Source organism: Mesocricetus auratus, unplaced genomic scaffold, assembly GCF_017639785.1.
Source record: "Mesocricetus auratus isolate SY011 unplaced genomic scaffold, BCM_Maur_2.0 Super-Scaffold_100006, whole genome shotgun sequence".
Taxonomy (NCBI): domain Eukaryota; kingdom Metazoa; phylum Chordata; class Mammalia; order Rodentia; family Cricetidae; genus Mesocricetus; species Mesocricetus auratus.
This window is the reverse complement of record NW_024429190.1, coordinates 63344389-63367866: the sequence shown is the minus strand read 5'-3', so window position 1 is coordinate 63367866 and position 23478 is coordinate 63344389. Positions and strand designations below refer to the sequence as shown.

Genomic DNA, 23478 nt, shown 5'->3' with positions numbered 1-23478 from the left:
GTAACTAAAATTGAATGGGGCTTCCAGAGTTTTTTGGTAGTTAAGAAAAACAGATTTTGAGGTAAAATTCCCTCTGAAAATTAAAAACAAATTATCCTTAAGATGGATAAGTGACATGAATTGGGTTATATACCTTGTAACAGTTCTTCCAGGTTTTACAGATAGATAGATAGATAGATAGATAGATAGATAGATAGATAGATAGATAATTTTTTAATATTTTACATTGAATTGCCATTTTGTTATTTCTTCCCATGATTATTATATAACTATAAGAGAAAAGTGGGATTTTTTTTGTGGTTTAAGTTTTATGTATAGTTACGTTTTTAATCTTCTCTCTAAGTTGTATCTTGAAGCCGCAGATACTGTGGAATCCCTAGGCAGTCCTGGTCCTGAGGAGTTCCTCCCACGGTAATGCTGAAGTCTGTCTCCGTTTTTTCTTAGTATCTCTTTAAGAAGCAGAGATTGAGCAATTTTGTGTAAGCACAAGTCTGTGTTAGGTGTCTCTCCTGACATTTTACTTCTTGGCTTACTTCTTTTCTGTCTAGTGGCTAAATATTGCAATGGTACCATGTCTTATTATCACATCATATGTAGTGATACAGAGTTTTAGATTGTATAAGAATGATTAGCATTCAAATGTCATAATATTAGTGGAAAAGATTACTATATGTGATTTTTATATATATAAATCACTTTCCATTTGAGGCCATTAATCTTTTTCAAACTCTATTAAAGTCTAGAGATTTCATTATCCTAGAAAAATCACATAACCAAGAGCCTTCAATTTAACTGAGCTAATGACTCCAAATACCTCCTATAGATTCTGCTAAGAACTTTTTAAAAATATTATAATTTTAGCAGTTATATCTCTTGAATACAGTAGTCCCTCAGTATCTGCAGTTTAACTTCCTGAGATTTTAGTTATCTTCAAAGTGTTGATGGAGCACGCCTTTAATCCCAGCACTTGGGAGGCAGAGGCAGGCAGATCTCTGAGTTCAAGGCCAGCCTGGTCTACAGAGTCAGTTCCAGGACAGCCTCCAAAGCAATACAGAGAAACCCTGCCTCGGAAAAACAAAACAAAACAAAAAATTAGAAAATGGAAAAGTACAGAAATAACTATTGATAAATTTAAATTACATATAGTTACATATAGAGTGATGATATTACATACTGTCCTTCCTTGGGCATGAATCATCCTTCTGTCTGTCCATTAGTCCTTTAGCAGTTATCTCTGTAGATATCAGAGTTTATGTTCAGAGTAAACTTTGAAGTAAGCAGTGTTCTTCAAATGTGGTAATAGTGATGCTTGTAGTGATAATATACCAAGGAGAAGAAAGTAAGATACAGTCTTTATATGAAAAAGTGAGTGTTTTTAATCTAAGGGGGAAAAAAACAGTTTTATGCTGAGGTTGTAAAAATTTGGTAAACCTAGCCAGGCATGGTGGCCATGCACATAATTAAGTAGGGGTGCAGAAAGGTATTCCTGACAAACCTGGGCATCATAAGCAAGACCCTGTTGCAACACAACAAAAAAACTAAATTAAAACATAAAATTTAGCTTGATGGTGGTGGTGTACACTTTTAATCCCAGCACTTGGGAGGCAGAGGTGTATCTCTGTGAATACAGAACAGCCAGGGCTACAAAGACAAACTCGGTCTCGTAAAACCAAAAATAAATAATTTTTAAAAGAGGAAATAATCCAACCATAGAAGTTGCAAAAAACAAGAAAGAAAATTGTTAATTTTCCTTACCCCCCTGTCTGGTGTCATAAGTATACTATAAAATTTTGTATACTTAGGGATCAATATAATCCAAAGTTTTGGGATCCACTGACAGTCTTATATTGGATGATACCCTGACTATTATAAACTAAAGTCACCTTCACTTAAGTCATTTGAATATTGGTGTAGGGTCTTTTCTCTTTCAAGGAAGGTAGTTCTTCTCATGAATGAAAGAAAACTTATAATTACATCAATTCCCCCTTCCTTGTCCTCTCTCCAAACCTTCCCATACTCCTCACTCCCTCTCAAATTGATGGCCTCTTTTTTGTAATTGTCTTTATTATATGCTTAAATATATAGTCCAGTTAGTGTGGCTTTTATGTATTTGAATTCAGGGCTGTCTGCTTTGTATTAGATAACCAATGAGGGGACTCCTCTCTGGAAGCTGACTCTTCCTCTTAGAAGTCATTAGTGACCTAGTTCTTTGTTTAGGAGTAAGGATGGATGCAGAAAGCTCTTACAGTATATTCTGTTTTAAAGCACAATACTAAATTGCTATTAACAATAATGAAATGTGTTTCTTATATCTTTCTGTTTTCTTGGTAAATGTTTCTTCAGAGGAGATAGATACGATGCCTTACGAGTCTGCATTGGGGATGCATTGTGTCAGAAGCTACACAATCTGAATGTTTTCCTAGTAAGTATGAATACAGATGGGAATAAGTAGTATGCTCAAACTGCTGTTGGCTGTCAAGTTAATTGTTTGAAGTCAACTGAATCTAGGTGAGTGACTGACAACTCGCAACCTCCAGAGCTTGAAATATTTACCGCCTTGTCCTTTACGTAAAAAGTTAGCCAATCATGATCTGAGGAATTTGTGCATTTGAAAATAAAACATGAATATAATAGCTTTCAACATTAAATGATTTTCTAGAAGTACTTTTAAAATGTGGGGTGTTTTTCTCACTAAATTAAGAAATGAGTAAAAGTATTCTCTTTTTTTAAATGTTTTAGTATATTTTGAGAGAAATTTTTCTCAAGAGCATAAAACATTCTTGGCCAGTCTTAAATAATACTTGGTTTTTAATAATCATTTTTGTAAAGTAATATTTTAAAGATTAACAATCGCTACTGAGATTTTGCATATAGATGGAACCTCTTATAATTAAGCTTCAAATATCTGTTTTACTTAAAATTCTTACATACTTACTCTTTCAGATAAGTTGACAAATGTCTAAGAGATTTTTTTTCCTGTTACCTAGTTCTGGGCCTGAGTATTTTGTTTTGTTTTGTTTTTCTGTCATTATTTTCTGTTCCCTATAAAAATGAGCTCTGTGTTCAGCATTTGCTAGGAATCTTTGAATGTTTTCTGTTTAAAGAAGCTATAAGTAGTATATTTTCCTTGTTTTGTGCTTGTTTTTTTTATTAAGACACTTACAAGGTGTTATGAAACCTGTAAAAGTAAAATCTCTCATAAGCGAATCACAAATGATCATTTTTAAAAATAGTATTTACTGTAATAGCATTTAAAAGAAAATTTAATTAAAATTCTTTGTTAAGTAAATATAATTTTATTGTCTGACATTTACTTTATACTCTTATTCTCTTCAATAGGTAGGATGTGGCGCCATAGGCTGTGAAATGTTAAAAAATTTTGCATTACTGGGTGTTGGTACAAGCAGAGAGAAAGGAATGGTAAGATACAAGACTTTTGAGAGTTATACTTTTATATTGCTATTGTTGCCCTGTTTTGAACTGTCTTTGACTTTACCAGCCTGTGTTTCAGGTAGCTCATTAAACTGAGAATTGGAAGACTTTAATTGTTTTCTGGTCGTTTTTTAAGTGCTAGATTCTCTGATCCCCAGTTCTTAACTTTCTGAAATACTTCAAAACTGAAAATGGACTATCTTTCTTTTTGTAGTCACCATCAAGATAAAACTTAAAAGGAACCTTATTGTCAAAGTTTTGCAAACTGAAAACCATGTTGTTATTTTTTATACTATTGTTAACTAAATATTAACATGAGAGATGACATTAGAAAGTTGCAGATTACTAATACAGTTTAAATGGTGAGTTTCAAACAGTGGGGGGATAATACATACTTTGGTATACAGTTAAAATTCTTCAGACAGAGTTCATTGCAAAATAATATCATATTTAAAATACTTTTCATTAGTGGTATTTTACCTTTTAAAATAAAAATTTTCACTAGTGACTTCATATATTTATCTTAGTAACTAAAAAGTATATGGTAATCCATATTTTAGCTTATTCTCCTTTTAAAAGGGACTTATTATTATTACAGTTATAGGTAGGTATATGTTTATATTATCCATGCTTAGCATTTCCTAAACTGTGCTCCATAAACCACAAATCTACTGGCTTAAAAGTTATTTGATTTAAAAAAAACAAATCCCTCTTTACTGTAAACTTGTGGGTCACCTGAGTGTTTTAACTGTATGGATGTTCACCTGAGTGTTTTAACTGTATGGATGGTCACAGTGCTTTTAGTAGGTAAAGTCTGGGCAAGGGCTGTAGTGAACAAACCCATTGGCATCAAATAGCAAAACAAAGCATGTAATGTGGACAGGCTGCTGTCACTCTGAACACAGAGACTTTCTGTAACAAAACTGTAAGTGTTTATAGATATAGTCAAGATGGAAAGAGAAATCTCCAGTTACATAGAGAATCAAGGGAGAAATGAAACATTTTTTTCTCTCTGTCTTTGATGTCTAAAACTTTAATAGACAAGGAAACTTGTCTAAAACTAAATAGAAAAGGAAATCACTCACCAGAAGGTAAGACTCTTAGACCATATTCCATACTCATACATGGATCCAATATTATTTTGAGTAAAATTTCAAGCAGAGATATACAAAGTTCACACTCATTGAAACCTCCAAAGCTCTTTACACAGCTATAAAATTCATTCGTACCTGTCCATATAAATTCATCTCACATAGACTTTGCAGAATAAACATTCTCCATTGATGGTTTGGATTGTAAGAGATGGAACTCTGGCCTAGTGAGATGGCTGATGAAGTAAAGATACTTGCCACCAAGCCTGACAACCTGATTTCATCCCAAGGGATCCACATAGTAAAAGGAGGGAACTGGCTCCCATAAGTTATCCTTTGTCCTCCACATATGCACCCTGGCCTATACATGCCCATACAACATGAGCATACACGTACACACAGACACACTTCACATGTATGCCCTAGTGTGGCTTGTGCATGTGTGCTCACACACTCAAATAAATACGTGCAGTTTAAAGAAAAAATGGCAGTAGAAAAGGAACCACTTCATAGAGGAATCAGCCATCACAGAGGAATGAAGCACCCTGAGACATATAAAAAAGGGAGTACTTCTGGGAATAGAAAAATATACATTTAAAGAAATCTTTAAATTTAAAAACGAAGATACAGAGAAGTAGGAACACGGAATTAAAGAACATTGATGGTTTCCCAAAATATATTCTGTATAGTCAGTAGTCTTTAAAAGCCAGATGTAATGATAGTGAAGGTGACAAGGTACAGGAAGAGGTCATAGAAGAGACATGTGAGTAACAGGCATACGAGACAGTAATGGAAGTTAGCTTTATAATGAAAGGGGAAAAATGACTGTCAGCCTTCATTTCTGTAGTTAATTATTTTTCAAGGAGGGCATAGTAAAATATGTGGCATGTAAATGAAAAATCTTACATGGTGTAGGCATAATGAAGGATAAGCCTTGAAATTTATGAACACACATACATAGATTCAAGTAAGTGAACGATTTATTTTTAAATCTTTTAAAAATTACTGATTAAGAATTGAAAATGATTTTTACAAATCTTACTAAAGTATTTAGTTAGTATATGGAGTGTTTAGATAGCGTAATTAAAACTAATTTTAGAATTGTTTTTCTGCATGGGGAATTGAACCTAGATCATTGCACATGCTATTTGTATCTCCCAAAACTAAGCTGTTCTAACCCCCCCCCCTTTTTTTCTTTACTTTGAGATAGTGTCTTTCTAAGTTGCCTAAACTGGCCTTAAATTTACTTCATAGTTTAGGTAGAGGCCTTGTAGTTAAAATCCTTCTGTCTCAGCCTCCACAGTAGCTGGGATTTCTAGAAGAGAAGCAATGTGTCCCAAAATTTGGAACTACATAAAAATGTTTAACTTACAAACCTAATGTGAAAACTTGTTGAGTCTGTTAGAAGACAAAGTGGAAAGCATAAAAGGCATGATTTCAGGAAACAAAAGGCAAAATATCATTAATCACAATGATATTAATAGGTATTGTGAGCCTTTAAAAGACAGTGTGTGTTTATCTTTGTGTTGGACTTTTATCACTAACAAGCACCTGAGAGAAGCATTCAAATGAGGGAAGATGGGTTTTGGTCATGATTTTAGAAGTTTCGGTCCTCAGTCTCTCGACTATCATTATAGGCTTACAGTGGTGGGAATACTCTAAAGCTTCTCACCTTGTAGAAGTCCAGAATCAAAGACACAGTGAGTCTTTTTGTAGCCACTGTATCCAACCTTATTATTTGTAGTTGTTAAATTGAAAGAGATATCATCTACCAGAAAATTCCACAAAAAATGGGGAAAACTATTAAAAGAAAAATCTTTGTGAACATTAGTCACCATCTGAAGCTGGAACCTATGCTGAGCAGTACTGTACCTAGGCCAGTCTTCTTAAATTTGTTGAGTAGCACATAACATACTCAATACTCTGCGCTCTTTTAGTTTTCTTTCATCTTTTAGGATTAGATCTAAACTTTCTTAAGGGGCTAAATTGCGTATTTTAGGCCTATAGATAAATTACCTGTGACAGCTTGTTGGCTCTGCCCTGGGAACATAATAATAGCCACAGACACAAAAATTATTTTAAAAACTGCTCAACTGCCTTGTAGTTTGTAGATCCTGCCTTAGTTGGACTAAATTGCTCGTTGACTAAACATTAATTGAATTAAATCTGTGATAGCGTATTATTAGCAACCATTCAGAATTTTATTTTTGAAATTCTTTTACTAAGAAAATTAATGTGAGGGTACTGTTTTAGTCATACTGTGAAATGCAGATTTGTTTGTTTTGTTCTTCTCTGATACAAGGTTACAGTTACAGATCCTGACTTGATAGAAAAATCCAACCTAAACAGACAGTTCCTGTTTCGTCCTCATCACATACAGGTGGGTCACTGTTTTCTTCCCATAAATAGATAATGGTTGCAGGGTAACTCTGTCATTTGTTAGACTCTTAAGAGAAAGAACAAAATGTTCTTTGGGAAGAACAAAATGGAGAAGATAAAAAACTACCTTTCATACATAATAAAGTTGGGTTTTGCATTGAATTTTGGATGTTAATATTTGAGTTGCAAAACATGAGAATGCTTTTCATTTTGTAATCACCATAAGCAAGTTCTCTAATTTGAAGTTTTAACAAAGCACAAATTTTTCTTTTTGTTATAAAATAGGTAAGGTTTAGTATTTAAAATTATTGTACTATTTTTATTTAACATCCTCTTTTATTGTAAAAGACTTCTTAGTTTTCTCAGAGATCAAAGCGTGTAAATCAGGAAAAGAAACAGGCAGTGCATGGTAGCTCATTCCTTTAATACCTGTACTCAGGCAGAGGCACACAGAGCTCTTGAGTTCCAAACCAGGCTCATTTCCACAGTGAGTAATAGGCTAGTCAGAGCTACATGGTTAAACCCCATATCAAAACAGTGCAGAAAAGAGTGAAATGTGTTAATCCAAAATGTGTGCTTTAGGTTTAAATTTTTCTCTTGTATTGTCAACTCATTATCAGTCTTAGGAAATGAAGTTTATGAATGTTATGAACAAGAAGTGACTACAGTAGGTTTCATAGTTAACCTGATATCCTCTTATATAAATACAAAGGCCATGGTAATGGAGCCTCTTGTGAATTAAAATGTCCTGTTAAAACAGTTCACTTTGTGTGTTATCTCTAGATGAGCAATGAAGACCTATTTATTAATTTCCTGAGTTTTAAGAATTTCTGACTTTGTTCTTACAGTAAGAGTAAAACATGTTAACCTCAGAGAGACAGAAAGGCCACTAACTCAGATGCACAAATCCAAAGGATGTCTAAAGGAGCCAGTATTCAAAATGGGCCTTCAAAGCACCTGAAATGGCATAATGATTCTGGTGGCTAAACCTTTTATTTTAAATATATATATATATATACTTTTAAGATGTAAATAGTATTTTTTCAATGTTTTAAAAACTCTAAAGCACTTTGCTACACAAGGAAGGTTGTCTAGATTGTTAATATGTAAATTATTTGAGCTAGTTTCATTACCTTGTTACCACCTCATATATAATTCAAATGATTAGTTATGTAAATTCAGTCATAGTTCATCTTTTCTGTTTAACATTTATTCCTTCTGTTTTTATTTGTTACTTGTTTAGAAACCTAAAAGTTATACTGCTGCTGAAGCAACTCTGAAAATAAATCCTCAATTAAAAATAGATGCACACCTGAACAAAGTTTGTCCAGCCACTGAGAGTATATACACTGATGAATTTTATACTAAGCAAGATATCATTATTACAGCACTAGATAATGTGGAAGCCAGGAGATATGTAGACAGGTATGTTCTTGAAATTCAAGTGCATAAAGAACTACTTTCAGTTTTATTTTTGTTTTTCACCCTCACTTTTGAAAAAACTACCAGATTTTCTGATTACTTTTTGTGTCACTAATAGTACTACTCAAATTCAAGCATGCTGGTGATTTCCTATTAGAAAAATTCAATATTGATGAAACATCCTAAATGTTTTTCATGCAATACCTACCACCTGGCCATTGCTCCCACCTTAAATATGCCCAGTCTTCCCTGGCTCTCCTTATTCTAACTATCTATGCCTTCTTTAGGGTCTTCAAAGGCCTTTTTACCTTAGGAACTAAATTGGTTCTTAGCCTCAGGAAATTGTATTTCTCTGCCTCCAAAATTCTTCTCCCCAAATGTACCTGCCTGTTCTTTCCTTTAAGCTGTTCCTTCATCTTTCAGTTTCAGCCTAAGTATCTTCTGCCTTTCTTAACACTGTTTCATGTGGCACTTTTTGTATTTTGATATATGTCTTTACTTAATGTTTGTTTCTTCACTAACTCCTTCATCCAGAGACCATTTATTTCCTCCACTGTATCTTCAGTACCAGTTATCTGATTTCATTCAGTGTGATTTATAAAATCAGTAATTGAATGAATCATTGTATGAATACAGTGTTAGGATACTAGAACATATAACAGAAGGTGTACCAGTTGAGAAATGAGAAAGAAAACAAATCTTGAGCAGAAGAAAGGGAAAATACATTGCATTTATTGGTGGGTATTTATGTGTTAGAGGGGCCGTGTACAAAAAAAAAATAAGAAAAACATGACTAATGAAAGTATTTAGTTAATACTGTTTGGGATAAAGACTAATTGAGAAAATGCAGTGTGAAAGAGCTTAGAGTCTGAAAATAACCAAATAATAAATAGAAAATAAGTGAAGACAGAATAATGCCATAGTCAATAATTAAGGTGGAAAGAAGTTTAAAACCCCCAGAATTTGGAAGTAAGTAGGAAGAAACAGAAATTACTATGTTGAACAACAGATTGTATATATGTGATGGGGCTGGGAAGTAGAACTGTTACGTGGGTCGTGTTCTGGTCCCTACAACTCTGCATTCAGAAATTATCAGCATGTGCAATATCAGATAAACAGCAGTAGCAGTCCTCTGTTTACTTTTATTACTCACTTCTGTGTTTTGCTTTTGTTTTGTTTTATATTTTGTCTCCAAATAGCCGTTGCTTAGCAAATATACGGCCTCTCCTAGATTCTGGAACAATGGGCACAAAGGGACACACTGAAATTATTGTACCTCAATTGACTGAATCTTATAACAGTCACGTAAGTCAGTATACTGAATAAATGTCTTATTGTCATAATATTTGTCTTCATTGAGGAATTGGTGAATTTGCTTTATTAATCTTGGCTTATCTCTGACAGTCAGGTTAACACATATGTGTGCCTGCATTTTTAAATATGTTGAACACAGGTTTCAGTGTGTGTTCAGAGTGTAAGGGGATATACATACCTGTGTGGAGGCCAGAGTTCCATGTCAGGTGCCTTCCTCTATTATACTCATTTTTAAGACAAGGTCTCTCAGATTTGGCCAGGGATCCCCCTCTGCCCCTCACTCCCGCCCCCACCCCTGTGTCTGCCTCTCTCTGCTGGATTACAAGCACATACATACATACCAGTGTTTAGATGGGACCTTTCTGGAATAGTCTTCTTTACTATTTTTCAGAACTTTTAAGTTTTCTAATAACCCTAGGTTTTAAAAAGCTTTTAAGAGTGATTTCATTGTGTAAGATATTAGGTGGCATATAAAGAATGAAGCATACAAGAATAATAGCTGTGTACTAATTTCAGATGTTTATCTCATAAGAGTTTATGGCCCAAGCATGCACATTATTAGAAATATTTGTTAAACCTGGTAAAAATAGAAACCTGGTAATTTATCCAGAATCTACCTGAGAACGTCAGATTCTTCAGTGGTGGAACCAAGCTCTGTGTGTGTGTGTGTATGTGTACACATACATATTAGATAGATCATGAAATGTAGCATTTTTGACTCCTATAAATGATTTTACAATATTGCTAAAGTTGAGACTGTCTAGGAAATAATTGTAGGCTTTATAATTTTAAAATGTGCAATTCAAGTAAAATAATTCAAAGTATATAGTTTTTATAAATATCAGTGACCCTTGATTTAAAGAATATGTTTAAGATAGTAAGTTTTTTTAACTCTTAGAGTTCACTGTTTTCCTCTCTTTCATGAAATACCTTGATACATGTAATGATGATAATATAGTAGATTAAAGTATGTTTAATCAGTGTATTAAACAGAAGGGAAATGATGAGATGCAAAATGCCATGGGAAGATTTTCACAGTAGGGAATTCTCTCATTCTACTACTTCTAAAATTTCTTCTATTTTTTTATTTCAAAATCTTATAAAACAGAATCTAATTTTTTAAATTTTTTTATTTAAATTAGAAGCATGAATGCTTCGCATGTCAATCCCTGCTCCCTCTCCCATCCCTCCTCCCTTGTCCCTCCACTAGCCGTCCCAACCCCCCTCCCAATCCCCACATCATTCCCCAGGGAGGGTGAGGCCCTTCTTGTGGGGATCTCCAAAGTCTGTCATTTCATCCAGGGCAGGACCTAGGCCCTTCCCCATGTGTCCAGGCTGAGAGAGCATCCCTCTATTTGGAATGGGCTCCCAAAGATCATTCAAACACCATGGTAAACACTGATCTACTACCCAAGGCCCCATTGATTTCTGTGGCCTCCCCATTGATACTACATTCATGGATTCTTAATAGTGTCCCTGTTTGAAATATAAAACATTAATGGTAGCTCATAAATTAGCAAATTAAAATAGATTTCTCTAAGTAAAAAGGCATAAATTTTTGACTGAGTAGACCAGTAAGCCTAGGCTGTAAATACAGCCTCTAATAGACAAGATCTTTAGTGGTGCTTCCTCTAGTGAGACAACTTAATTATTCCCCGTTTATTTAGTGCCTGTTTTCTCTAGGAGACTACCAAGAGTCCTATTCTCAAATATTTTTCTTATAGAGACCTGTAGTATGCTGAAAACTTACATATTAAGGATTCTTAGATCGCTTTCCAAACTCAGAAATAATGTTATAGAATTTTACATGTCACCTAAATTTTTGGAGAATTAAAAAAATGAATAATATATGGTGATCTGCCATTAGGACTTTCTGCCATACCACACAAGTACCCAGCGATAAATAATAATGGGATTTTTATTTTTCAATAGAGGGACCCCCCAGAAGAGGAAATACCGTTTTGTACTCTAAAGTCTTTTCCAGCTGCTATCGAACATACTATCCAGTGGGCAAGAGACAAGGTAAAAGGTCTTAGTTTGTCTTCTCTGAATTAGAAAAGGCAGTATTATAAATTAGAACTTATAAATATACTTGCTTTTTTTTTTCCTTTACAGTTTGAAAGTTCCTTTTCCCATAAGCCTTCATTGTTTAACAAATTTTGGCAAGCCTACCCTTCTGCAGAAGATGTTTTACAGGTAAAAGTTAATGCCTTTTACTACGGACCTAATACTTTATGTCATGATAACCTTATTTCTAGTTACTTGAAAATAAAACCTTTCTGCAGAAATGAGAGTGGCCAAAAACTCCTGAAATTAGGTCACTGATAGCCTTTTTTTTCAATTTTTTAATTTATTTATCTAAATTAAATTAGAAGCATGCATGCTTCAAATGTCAATCCCAGCTCCCTCTCCCACCCCTCCTCCCTAGCCCCCCACCCCCAGCCCAGTCCCCACACTGATAACTTTTTTAAGTTTAATTGAACTATACGTCATTGTCACTGTTTGACCTTCAACGTTAGTTTTTGTTATTCAACCCAATGAGGATGTGTTAATAGTGATAAGAGGGCAACAGATAATCAAAGGGTTTGGTAAACTCCTTGAGAAAACTTCAGGTCAGTTCAAGTGAAACTAATCATGACTGGACAGTAATCTCATTGCTCTCATAATAAGGCCAGCTTCAAAGATACTGCCTTGCATTTTATTAGCATATATAAGTAAAAAGGTCAATTTTGTATTAACTATTATTCCTAGGACTCCATATACTAAGGACCACTTTGGTATGTAGTATCTTACACATAGGAAAACGTGAAAGTGTGTCATGAATTAAGGAACTTCAAGTCTGAAATTTCATTTGCTATCCCCAGCTATTCTACTCATAATGAAAAAAATGAAAGAATGAGAGATAAGGACTTGAGGCAAAAAAGAAAAAAATAGAATGAAAAGACTAAGCCCATGAGCCAATCTTTCAGACTCCTCCTTTTGAAATGTATGTATGCTTGTAATTTAAAGTATTTATTCTTTGTTTTCCTCTTATTCTAGAAGATACAAAATGGACAGAGTTTAGATGGCTGTTTTCAAGTTATTAAGCTACTTAGCAGAAGACCTAGAAATTGGTCCCAGTGTGTAGAATTAGCAAGACTAAAGTTTGAGAAATATTTTAACCATAAGGTAGGTATACATTCTGAGACATTAAGCAAAGATCTGTCTTTGGCTTATTTCTTTATTATTAATGGCCCTGACTTAAAGTGTCCGTTGGTTTCTTTCAGCAAGCCTTTCACAAATAAATAGTAAGTTAGCTGAGAGTAAGACTACACATATGATCAGTTTCACTTTGAATGTTACTAATTAAAACATTTGGCTTCTACTTACTGGCTTGATTGTCAGCCATGCACTGAACTGGCCCTAAATACAAAGTTGGGTTTTGGATAACTTTTCTCTCTAGGTAATAGGAATGCATTAATCCCCTAGTCTAAAGTAATTTGTTCAGAATAGAAACAAGAGACTGATAATTCAGATGGAAATTCTGTTTGAATTTTGCCTTTTCCAACCATAGCTCATAAACACATCTTATGTGTTTTCTTTGTCTGAAAATCTAAAATCATTAAGCATACATTGCACAGTAGTGGTAGGCATCAAATAAACTAATACATATAAGGCATTTAAGGTAAGCCAGAACACATATTTAGTAATATTACCTGTTATTCTTGATTGCAGTCACGAAATTAACAGACTATCATGTACTTTTTTAAACTCTCCCTTAAGCTCTTAATTTATTCGTGCATCTTTTAACTACAGAGTCTTGAGTACACTTGTCTTTTCACTGCCTGCACAGTTTGCTTTTTAGAGAAATGTTCTAAGCTCAGGTCTCACCAGGAAATAGGCCTTGTTTCCTTCATATTCTACATCATAATTATCATTGACCTTTTGTTTCTCTTTACTCTTCTTAGTTTATATCTTTTGTGATTTTTGTTTGGCTGGGGTTTTATTTTTATTATTGCATTTTTAGTTGTTTTGTAGAAGGGTGGTGTATGCGCATGCTACAGTACTCATGTGGAGGTTAAAAGGCAAATTACAGGAATCATTTCTATCTACTATGAGGGCCTTAGGGATCAAACTCAGGTTACCATGCTTGACAGTCAGTAGCTGTACCTGCTACTGTTGATTTTTATCGTCATCATTATTGGAAAAAACGCATGGAAATAGTGTAGAGCACTAGCCCTGTTTTAGTTTATTTTTTATTATTATAGAAAAAAAAGAACCATGGAAATAAAAAGAGTATAGTGTTCATAATAATCATTATTTACTTTCACCTAAATTTAAGCCTTATTTACAGGTCTTTATCACATTCACACCCTCTTCCAATCACATATTAAGTATATAATTTTGAAGTGCTGAATGCCATTTTTTTTATATTTATTCAAAGGGTTAGCTCTTAGAAAAAAGCAAAATTATAAATTAAATATGCCATTTGTACGAAAGGAGTGAAGTAATGAGTATTCATTGGCGTTTGCTATAAGAAAGCTATAACGGCCGGTAGGACAGGAGAAAACATAAACTGACTCTTGTATTGCTACGAGACCTCACTGTCTTTTAAAGTTTGTTTTGTTTGATTTATGAAGCCTGAGCAAATATGAACAAAGCATACTTTCTTAATTTCACAGTTTTGTTTTTTTTCACATAGCAACAAATTGCAGGGATTTTTTTTCTCTCCTCTTTTAGGCTCTACAGCTTCTTCACTGTTTTCCTCTTGAAACACGGTTAAAAGATGGCAGTGAGTATAAGTATTGAGAAGAAATTCTAATGTAACATACTGTATATGAACAATATTTATTGAAAACAGTATTTTATCTTTTAACCAGGTTTATTTTGGCAATCACCAAAAAGGCCACCCTCTCCAATAAAATTTGATTTAAATGAAACTTTGTAAGTATATATGTATATTTTCACTGTAAATAGCTTAGCTGTACCATGCAGGGTCTTCAGTGTTAAATGATTAAAACTCTTAACCCCAAAGTTAATGAGTCATTCATTCTAGTCAGCAGAGCCAGCCCCACCCTTCCTACACAAATATGCATCCATTTATTTACATGGTAAAAACTATTGTTTGTTATATCTACTCCATTAAAAAACGAAGTCACCTCTACTTGTACCCATAAGAAAATAAAATGATAACAAACGTTCTTATACTAAATAAAGCTAAGACGCTGTACTTGAGGTGAAAAAGCAGTTAATACTAGCTGCCTAAATTAATATTGGTAACAATTTAGCTTGTTTCTGTGTGGATCCCTGTATGTGTACACTGTTTTGAGATTCGCACTTAATGTGTATGTGTTCTCATCAGACACCTAGCTTACCTTCACTAATCTTTCTTCTACAAATAGCACTCTGCTTAATTTTCCTGGCTATTGCATGCTTCAGAACTCAAGTTACATTCTGATAAATTGCCTTTCCAATACAACATTCCCATTTTTATTTTTAAGTAAATTATTTTGCTTTGTTCAAATCTAATGTATTTTCATTCACCTGATAAATATTTTCTCATGAATTCAAAGGACTTTTCTCCAAGTATTCTAATAGTTCTACTTTTTAACTCAGTTTTTTCTTCACTATATTGCTAGTGACTACTTGAATATTATATTTTTGATAAGCATTTTGTATCAAAAGAAAATTTAGTATTTTCTTCTATGTATTAGTCTAGTCAAGATTTCATTGTCTTAACTTTAAAAAGGGTAAACATTAATTATGAAACAAAAATTCTTCAAATGTAATTCTTAGTGTTAATCCAAAGGTTGTATTTCCTCCTGACTTAAATATCTTCTTTAAAACTGCCATTCAAACTGCTTTTTATTTTCATTTCAAAAGGCATCTCAGTTTTCTTCAGAATGCTGCAAAACTATATGCTATGGTATATTGCATTCCATTTTCAGAAAAGGTAAGATTCTGTCCAGGCCCTAGCAATTGATTCAATACCTGAGTTGAATTGGTTGGTGGCATTGAAGTGTGGTTTTAGCTCTTAAGTTATTCTTTCTTTCGTTTGTTTGTTTGAGATGTGAGCTCACACAGCTGAGGCTTGTCCAGAGTTCACTGTGCAGCTGGAACTCACTGTAAGCTCCACTTCTTCCTGTTTTCACCTCTTAAGCACTCAGATTATGGGCATGCACCTTCATGCCCAGCTAGAATCATTCCTTTGGATTGAAAGGAAAACATTTTATTTTGTTGTGTTATTGTCCATTCTAACTTGCAAAAGCTGTCTACTCACTGCAGTGCTGGTAAATAGATACTACTAATTTTTCTTTCTGAGTTTAAATGTTGAAGTAATGTTTGTGAAAAAGCAGTCATACTTAAGTAATAAATATTTATAGCCTGCTTACCTATTTCTGTTGTCCTAGTTACTCTGAATTAGAAATCGTGAGCCATTTTATACCAATTTAAAAACACTTCACAGAGATAGATTCTTTTTTCCCCAGTTTTCCTCTTGTTAACTTTTGTACATTTTCATTCTTTGGAATCACCCCCATTCTGTTAGACATCCTCCTTTTGACTCACACTCAGCAGGTTCCCTATAGTTTGGAGAAACAGCACATGTGCATAGGTTAGCTTTCTGTTCAAATGCGTGTTAGATTTAAATAAATTCTGCCTTCAAGAAAACTGATTAGAGAAAAAGAAAAGGGTCTTAGTTTTTTGTCACTATCGTTTGAAACAGTATTTTACTAAGTAAATATACAAACTCCAAGACTAATTTCACATTCCTGATTCTTTCACTTCAGCTTTTTAACTGTTGGAATTACAGACATGTGCTACCAAACCTGGATCTGTATTTCACATGGATATGACTATTTTAGATGATTCTGTCTGGAAACTTAAATACCACATAAAGGAATAAATAATAGTGTTCAGTCTTGTGTTACAAGCCTAACCTCAAAAGCAGTGTTTTTCGTAGAAGCTTCCTAATAATAAATGTAGATGCAGGTTCATCCAGTTCAACTTGAACTATTATCATTATTGCCTCTCAGTATACGAATTTGATTAGTTTTTAGAGTATAACATTACTCAGTAAAGGTCACCCTTTGCCACTGAGGATATGGGAATGTGGATCCTTTTTTAAGATATGCAAGAAAACAAAAATTTTAAGTTTGTAAATTAAAGTACATTTTCTCTCCAAGCCTCCTTTTCCCCACTAGTCTTTATGATAATTCTGGCAAAACGAAAGTAAATGTTTGAAATGGATATAAATAGACAAGTGATATGTTGTTTCATTAAGTTGCTAAATAGTTAATGTGATAAAAGGACCTTTTTTATAGTTTAACCTCAGATTCAGAGTTCAAAGATATGTGTTGATAAAATTACCTTTTTTTTTTTTTAATAAAACAGGACTTATCAGTGGATACCCTCATGGATATTCTTTCAGAAGTTAAAATTCAAGAATTCAAACCTTCCAACAAGGTAAGATAGAAGTTCATTCACTTAGCTAGCTAGTGGCTATTAAACTGCTGCTTATAGCAAATCCCATTCTCAACCTGGAGAATCCCGTAATGATCAGCCTATATCCTTAAGGACGTTTTATTCCAAAGGGGAGATGGGCTATAAGCAGAAATGCACCTGGAGCCTGCTCTATCTGACCTGCCTCTTGGACTGGTGCTGAGCAGACAGAAGCAGCTGTCTGCCTTAATCCCTGTCCTTACAGTGAATGGTGGTGACTAAGGCATAGAGGAGAAGCTGTCAGTTATTGCAAGAACACAGGCAACAGATGGCTGGGTTTTAATGAAATGGAAGTAGCTAATAGGACAGATGAGACAGAACTGGATTCTCTGTATACATTGCTGTAGTCCTGACAGAACTTCTTGGGGAAATTGAAGGGAGCTGGGGAAAGATGGCTAGTTTCTTAAGTGGCACATGAAATAACTAGCAGTTAGGGATGAAGCTAGAAAGATGAAGATAGAGTACATAGTAATTGAGAGCAGAGTAGAAAAGTCAGTTAGATGATGTAGACGTGCAAGACAGCACTGAGGAAGCATGTAATGCTAGTGTGATGTGTTCTGTTATAGATTGCCATTACATTCAAATGCATTTAGCTTTGGTCCCATTGTGGCACTTGTTTGTGCTGACAAATAATAGAAGGAAAATTGGTGTGATAATTATGACCAGAAAATATCTTAGAAAGTGTTGGAACATGAGAAGTTGGCAGTAAAATAGGAAAATTTGAAGAAGTAGATATATAAATATTTATATGCATATATAAAGTATTTTTCATAGGCTTACTTTATGCCGTTTTTTTATATACTCTAAAACTTAGCCACAAAGCAACCTTCCTCAAGGATGTGCTGTATACAGCCATCCTCCATTTTTATTTTGTAGAAAGGAATCTTTGTAGCCAGTAGAGTTTTGCATAAATGAATAAGTTTTTCTAAATAAAATATCCATGACATGTAAGCTATAACTAATAATATAGTAGTAAATTAAAGACAAAGCAGTGTCACATTTGTAAGAAAATTTTCCTACCCATATTTCTCATTGGTAAAACTAAACTAAAGTCCAGGATACATGCTTCAGTGTGTTTTCTGGCTTGCATTGCTTCTACCAGTATAACAGCTCAGGGCTAATAGGTTTCCCTGAGTAGTTTAAAGTTTCAATATGAGTTATGGCCTGTTTTATGACTCCTTAAATTATCTCACCCTGAAGCTTTAAGACCAGCATGCCCTCATAGATAAAGATGTGACAACCAGAATATTAATTGGACATGAAGGCAGGCAGAAGTTTCTGTTTTATTGACTCCTTAGTACATCTTAAATGTCTGTGATATTTAATGCCTCAGAACATGATTTAGTGAATTTTTAAAGTAAGTAGTACTTTAATAATTAATGATGGAGATATTCTTTTGGTTTAAAAACATTTCCTGACTATGTGTGCTATCTACTAGGTGATTCCTTAAAGATAAATCAGGCTTTCCTGAAATATAGCCTCTAACAAAACTAGGCTGTCTCAAACCCCTGGCAACAGGATTGTTTACCTTTATACCAAGAAGGATGGGGAAGCACCTAAATCCGAATGTGGTGTGTGCCCAGGCAGACTTCAAGGGGTTCCTGCTGTCAGGCTGAAAGTTCTTATGAGTCTAAGACAAAGAAGCATGTCGGCAGGGCTCACAGTGGCTCCATGTGTGCCAAGTGTGTCCTTGTAAGGATCAGGCAGGCTTTCCTCACCGAGGAACAGAAAACTGTTGTGAAAGTGTTGAAGGCACAAGCACAGAGTCAGAAAGCGAAATAAATATGCAGCTTTTTAAATAAAGGTCAAGGCTTGGTCTGTGAAAAAAAAAGATGAGTCATTTGTGGTTTATGCTGCATTATGCTGTACTTGGTATATGAAGGAAGATGTATTCTTTGTAAATATAAAGAACTACTCAGGAATTGAGTATTTAAAGCCCATATTATATATTTTGCAGATATTTTCATTTTTTCCTACATGAATCAGCTGCTTTGAACTATGCAATTTAAGTCAGTGTAGACTTGTCAAAGTCAAAACTGTTAAGTGTGGAATTTTAAGATATCTATATAATCTGGCCAGTTAAAAAAATATTCCAATAAGAAAAATAAATTGTTTGAGATATACTGGAGGTCTTTCAGTGACCAAGGTGAAGAGCCTGGATATGGCATATACCTGCCATCATATGAGGATAGGTAGTAAACAAAAAAATAATAATATGAGGGAGGAGATAAACCATAATGATTAATGAACAAAAGGCATTGAGGAAATATTTTATGATTTGATTAAACAGATAAATAATAGTCAAACCTGGATGTAAGATGTTATAATAGTAATAAATATATATATATATATATATATATGTTTAAAGGTTGTTCAAACAGATGAAACTGCAAGGAAACCAGACCATGCTCCTGTCTCCAGTGAAGATGAGAGGAATGCTATTTTCCAACTAGAAAAGGCTATTTCATCTAACAGAGCTACCAAAAGTAAGGCGACCCCTTTCAAATACCTTGAACTAGATACTTCCCAAAGAGCCATATTGACAGACTAAGGGGAATAATTCTTTTTTCTTTCTTTTTTTTTTTTTTTTTCTCTTCTCTGTATTGTTTTGAGGCTGTCCTGGAACTTGCTTTGTAGACCAGGCTGGCCTCAAACTCACAGAGATCCTCCTGCCTCTCCCTTGCCTCTGCCTCCCAAGTGCTGGGATTAAAGGCGTGTGCCACCAACGTCCGGCTAAATTAAGGGGATTAATTCTTAGTCATTATAGCTGATTGTATCATCATATAAAAGTTTCTGTCCTTTAACTATGACTAAAGTCATCATTTTTCTCCTCAAGTCCTTGTTTCAAATTTTAAAACCTAATTCTCCAAATTACATAAACGTCTGTATTGTAATTCTTGCTGTTTTTATGATTCAGATGTTGAACAGTTCTAAAAACACAAGCAGGTAGCTTGCTTCTAAGGAGCAGAAGAATCAGATTAGCTGGGCTTACTGGATCAGCAGGATCAGGGCGTCACAGCCATCTTAAGCTACATAGTGAGACCCTATCTCAAAACTTAAAAATCAGCTTTTTAACCTATTTATACTTTTAGACATACCACTTCAGGGAAAAGAATTAGCAGAAGTTTCAGAGAGAGAATGAGTATGTGTATGTGAAAGAGGAAAAGTGTAGGGGGGGAGGAAGAGGGAGGAGGGAGAGAGAGAGGGTATAGATGAACATGTGGGCATGTGCATGCCATGGCACACACATGGAGATCAGAGAATAAACTTGGGTGCTGGTCCTCCCGTTGCTGGTTCTCCTGATGCATGCACCAGGCTAGATAGTCTACAAGCTTCCAGGGCTGCTCCTGTGTCTGCCTCTTCTCTCTGTAGAAGCACTGGGATTACAGATTTTCACGTGTATGTATGTCCAGCATTTGTGTAGATTCTGGAGTCTCAAATTAGGTCCTCATACTGTGTGATGAGCTCTTTACTTACTCTTAGTCTTTGACCAGGAGTAAAATCTGACTTTACAAACAGCTTTAGAAGTAGCTAGTTGTTTATCTGTTTAGGCATGCTTACCATCTTTTGTTAGATAAATCAGTAATTCTCAAAGTTCTGTGATTTCATGTATGCACCAGTAAAATTTCATTAAAAATTATGTAATGTTAATAGTCTCGAAAGTGATATTGGAAATCACTAGTCTGAAATATTCAAAAAGATAATACGCAAATGATTTTGTTAATCATTTTGTTAATCAAAGAGAAAATGTTTCAAACTAATATGTATGGGTTAAATTTTAAGTAATACCAAAAACTTACTTTTATAATCCATATGGAAACAGCTAATGTCACAAATGGCTTTTTTTATTTCACTATTTACTGTTTTTTATATGCTAACTTCTTTAGTTTGGTGGTTAATGCCATTGTTTTCATGTTCTTTTATAACTTCAGTTACTTGCTTCTTTATATATTTTCATTTCATTAATAATGAAAAGTGGTTATGATGAATATCTTTATTAACTGAGCAATGCTTTTAGTGGATCCTTCAGCTTGGTTACTTGTATATTTCTTTATTAGAAATCTGGTTGTTTGAAAATCTTATGCATGTACATTTTTACCTTGTTTTTTATCTCATGAAACCTTTACCACTAACTAGAGCGTACTCTTCTGCTTACTCTGGTCAGGTGACCTTCAGATGGCAGTGCTCTCATTTGAAAAAGATGATGACAATAATGGACACATAGATTTCATCACAGCTGCATCTAACCTTCGAGCCAAAATGTATAGCATTGAACCAGCTGACCGGTTTAAAACTAAGCGCATAGCTGGTAAAATTATCCCTGCTATAGCAACATCTACTGCTGCAGTTTCTGGCTTGGTAAGCTCAGTCTTGTAAAAACTCTTAGATCTTCCCTATATCACACCAACTTTAGCTGGCCACTAAGTATTTAGAGATGAAGAGATTTTAAAAAATGGATCTTATAATTTAAACTTTCAAGATATTGCTGATTTCAAGATATGAGGAATATCTATCTCTAAGTCCTAGGTCCTATGTATAAAAATATTTTAGTGTTAATAAGCTCAAGATAGAGTGTAGATGTCGTCAGTGACTTTTCCTTCCCTCCTGGGTTTGGGGGCAGTGGAAAGAAGGGGCCCAACCCAAGAGCTATCTCACCAGCAAATCCTTGAACCCAGGGGACCCTTCTGGAACCTGAGGAGTACTTACTTGATTGTGAGCACCAGGGAGAGACAGCCAGACAGACTCAGAGGAAAGATATAGTGTCCCATCCTCCCAGAGCACAGGGCCAAGGGTAGCAGACAGGATCACCTGCCCATCCTGTGGCTTTCCCCTTTACCCTCCACAAAAATCATGTCACCCTCCATGTCAAGTAGAAGTACTTGAGAGTCATAATTAAGACCATTTATTATATTGTAGTTTATCGGTATTCTACAAAGTCATAGTTATCTGCTCCTTTATTGGTTAAATTGCTTAGTTTGAATTACAGTGTCTGCTTCAAAAATAGGATGATTAAATAGTGAAATAACTTTGTTCACTATGTATATGGAATACAGTGAATATTAAAAGTAAAATATACTAAAAATGTCAGTTACATAAGGAACGCCTTTTACTGCAAATATATAGCTGTTCTTACTATTTACAGAGACATGCTTGAACCTTTACAAAGAACAAGACTGATTAAAATCCCAAGAAGCTTTAGCTTTGGGTTCTCCAAGTAATCATATCACCTTCTCTTATCTAGGTTGCCTTGGAGATGATCAAAGTAGCCGGTGGCTATCCCTTTGAAGCTTACAAAAACTGTTTCCTTAATTTAGCCATTCCAATAATAGTGTTTACAGAGACATCTGAAGTAAGAAAAACTGAAATCAGGTATGTATAAAAGTTTGTTTTGTTTCTATAATGAAAAAGAAAAAAAAAATTCTACCCTTAGGAGAAGCATACTGGTTCTCATCTCTGTTTCTTGTCGATCCTTTCTATTATTTCAGGACCCAGTCAAACCTCATCTTTATGAATTATTTCCAAGTAGACTAGCCAGAACATTCTCACAATAGTTGTTTTGTCACACCATTTAGTATTATACTTTAGGGTTCCTAACTTGGATAATTTTGAAGGCATTCTTGTCTGACTGTACACTGGGAAGTTTAGAGTCTAATTCTGCACATTTATGACAACAGAAATCAATTCCTGAGTATCTGTTTTTGACATTTCAGGTTGACTACAATCAGAAATGTGAGTAGAAGTATCTTGTCAGGAAGAGCTAATTCTCTTATCATCCTCATACAATACTTATGAAAACATAAAATACAGTAATCCATATAAATGAAATAAGGTGCTGTAGCACACATGCCAAATTACATATATGCCAAGGTGATCATTCTAGCATACTTATGACAGCCAATGATTTGGACACTCCAAATGTTCAGATATTGATAGCCAGAACACCGTCATCATTAAACCCCTACAGCTATTTAAAAATAAAGGGATGCATTCATGTACATACATACACATGCACATACATGAAGAGAGAAAAACCACATAATGTAGCTATATATCTACATAATATGTAAGACATAAAAGTAAAAGAGAGACAGTGAATGGAAGGAGAAGATCAGAAAGGGGACAAAGGAGAGTGATGTAAAGAGCAATGATACACATGCATGAAAATGTCATTAGCGCATTACTTTGTGTGTGAACTAAAGTATTAAAGAGAAAATGAGGAGTACTTTGTAAGGCATATTTGAGACACTGAAAAAATACACAAAACAGATAAAAGTAGTTACCTATACTATTTGTTGGATATTTTATAAATTATATCCCAACCACTACCACTCAATAATTACTAAGCATAGTACAAATAATG

The 23478-nt window shown here is 34.4% G+C and overlaps 1 protein-coding gene across 1 annotated transcript in view; it reads left to right on the top strand.

Annotated features, from left to right (window-relative positions):
* Positions 1-23478, top strand: part of Uba6 (ubiquitin like modifier activating enzyme 6) — a 59858-nt gene that overhangs the window by 24577 nt on the left and 11803 nt on the right. The window contains exons 15-30 of the mRNA XM_040747285.1: positions 344-411; positions 2344-2422; positions 3340-3420; positions 6826-6903; positions 8146-8327; positions 9524-9629; positions 11571-11660; positions 11754-11834; positions 12678-12806; positions 14358-14409; positions 14498-14561; positions 15501-15570; positions 17010-17081; positions 19486-19603; positions 21283-21476; positions 22360-22487. Coding sequence (XP_040603219.1) covers positions 344-411; positions 2344-2422; positions 3340-3420; positions 6826-6903; positions 8146-8327; positions 9524-9629; positions 11571-11660; positions 11754-11834; positions 12678-12806; positions 14358-14409; positions 14498-14561; positions 15501-15570; positions 17010-17081; positions 19486-19603; positions 21283-21476; positions 22360-22487 — 1592 coding nt within the window. The remainder of the gene's footprint in view (positions 1-343; positions 412-2343; positions 2423-3339; positions 3421-6825; positions 6904-8145; positions 8328-9523; positions 9630-11570; positions 11661-11753; positions 11835-12677; positions 12807-14357; positions 14410-14497; positions 14562-15500; positions 15571-17009; positions 17082-19485; positions 19604-21282; positions 21477-22359; positions 22488-23478) is intronic.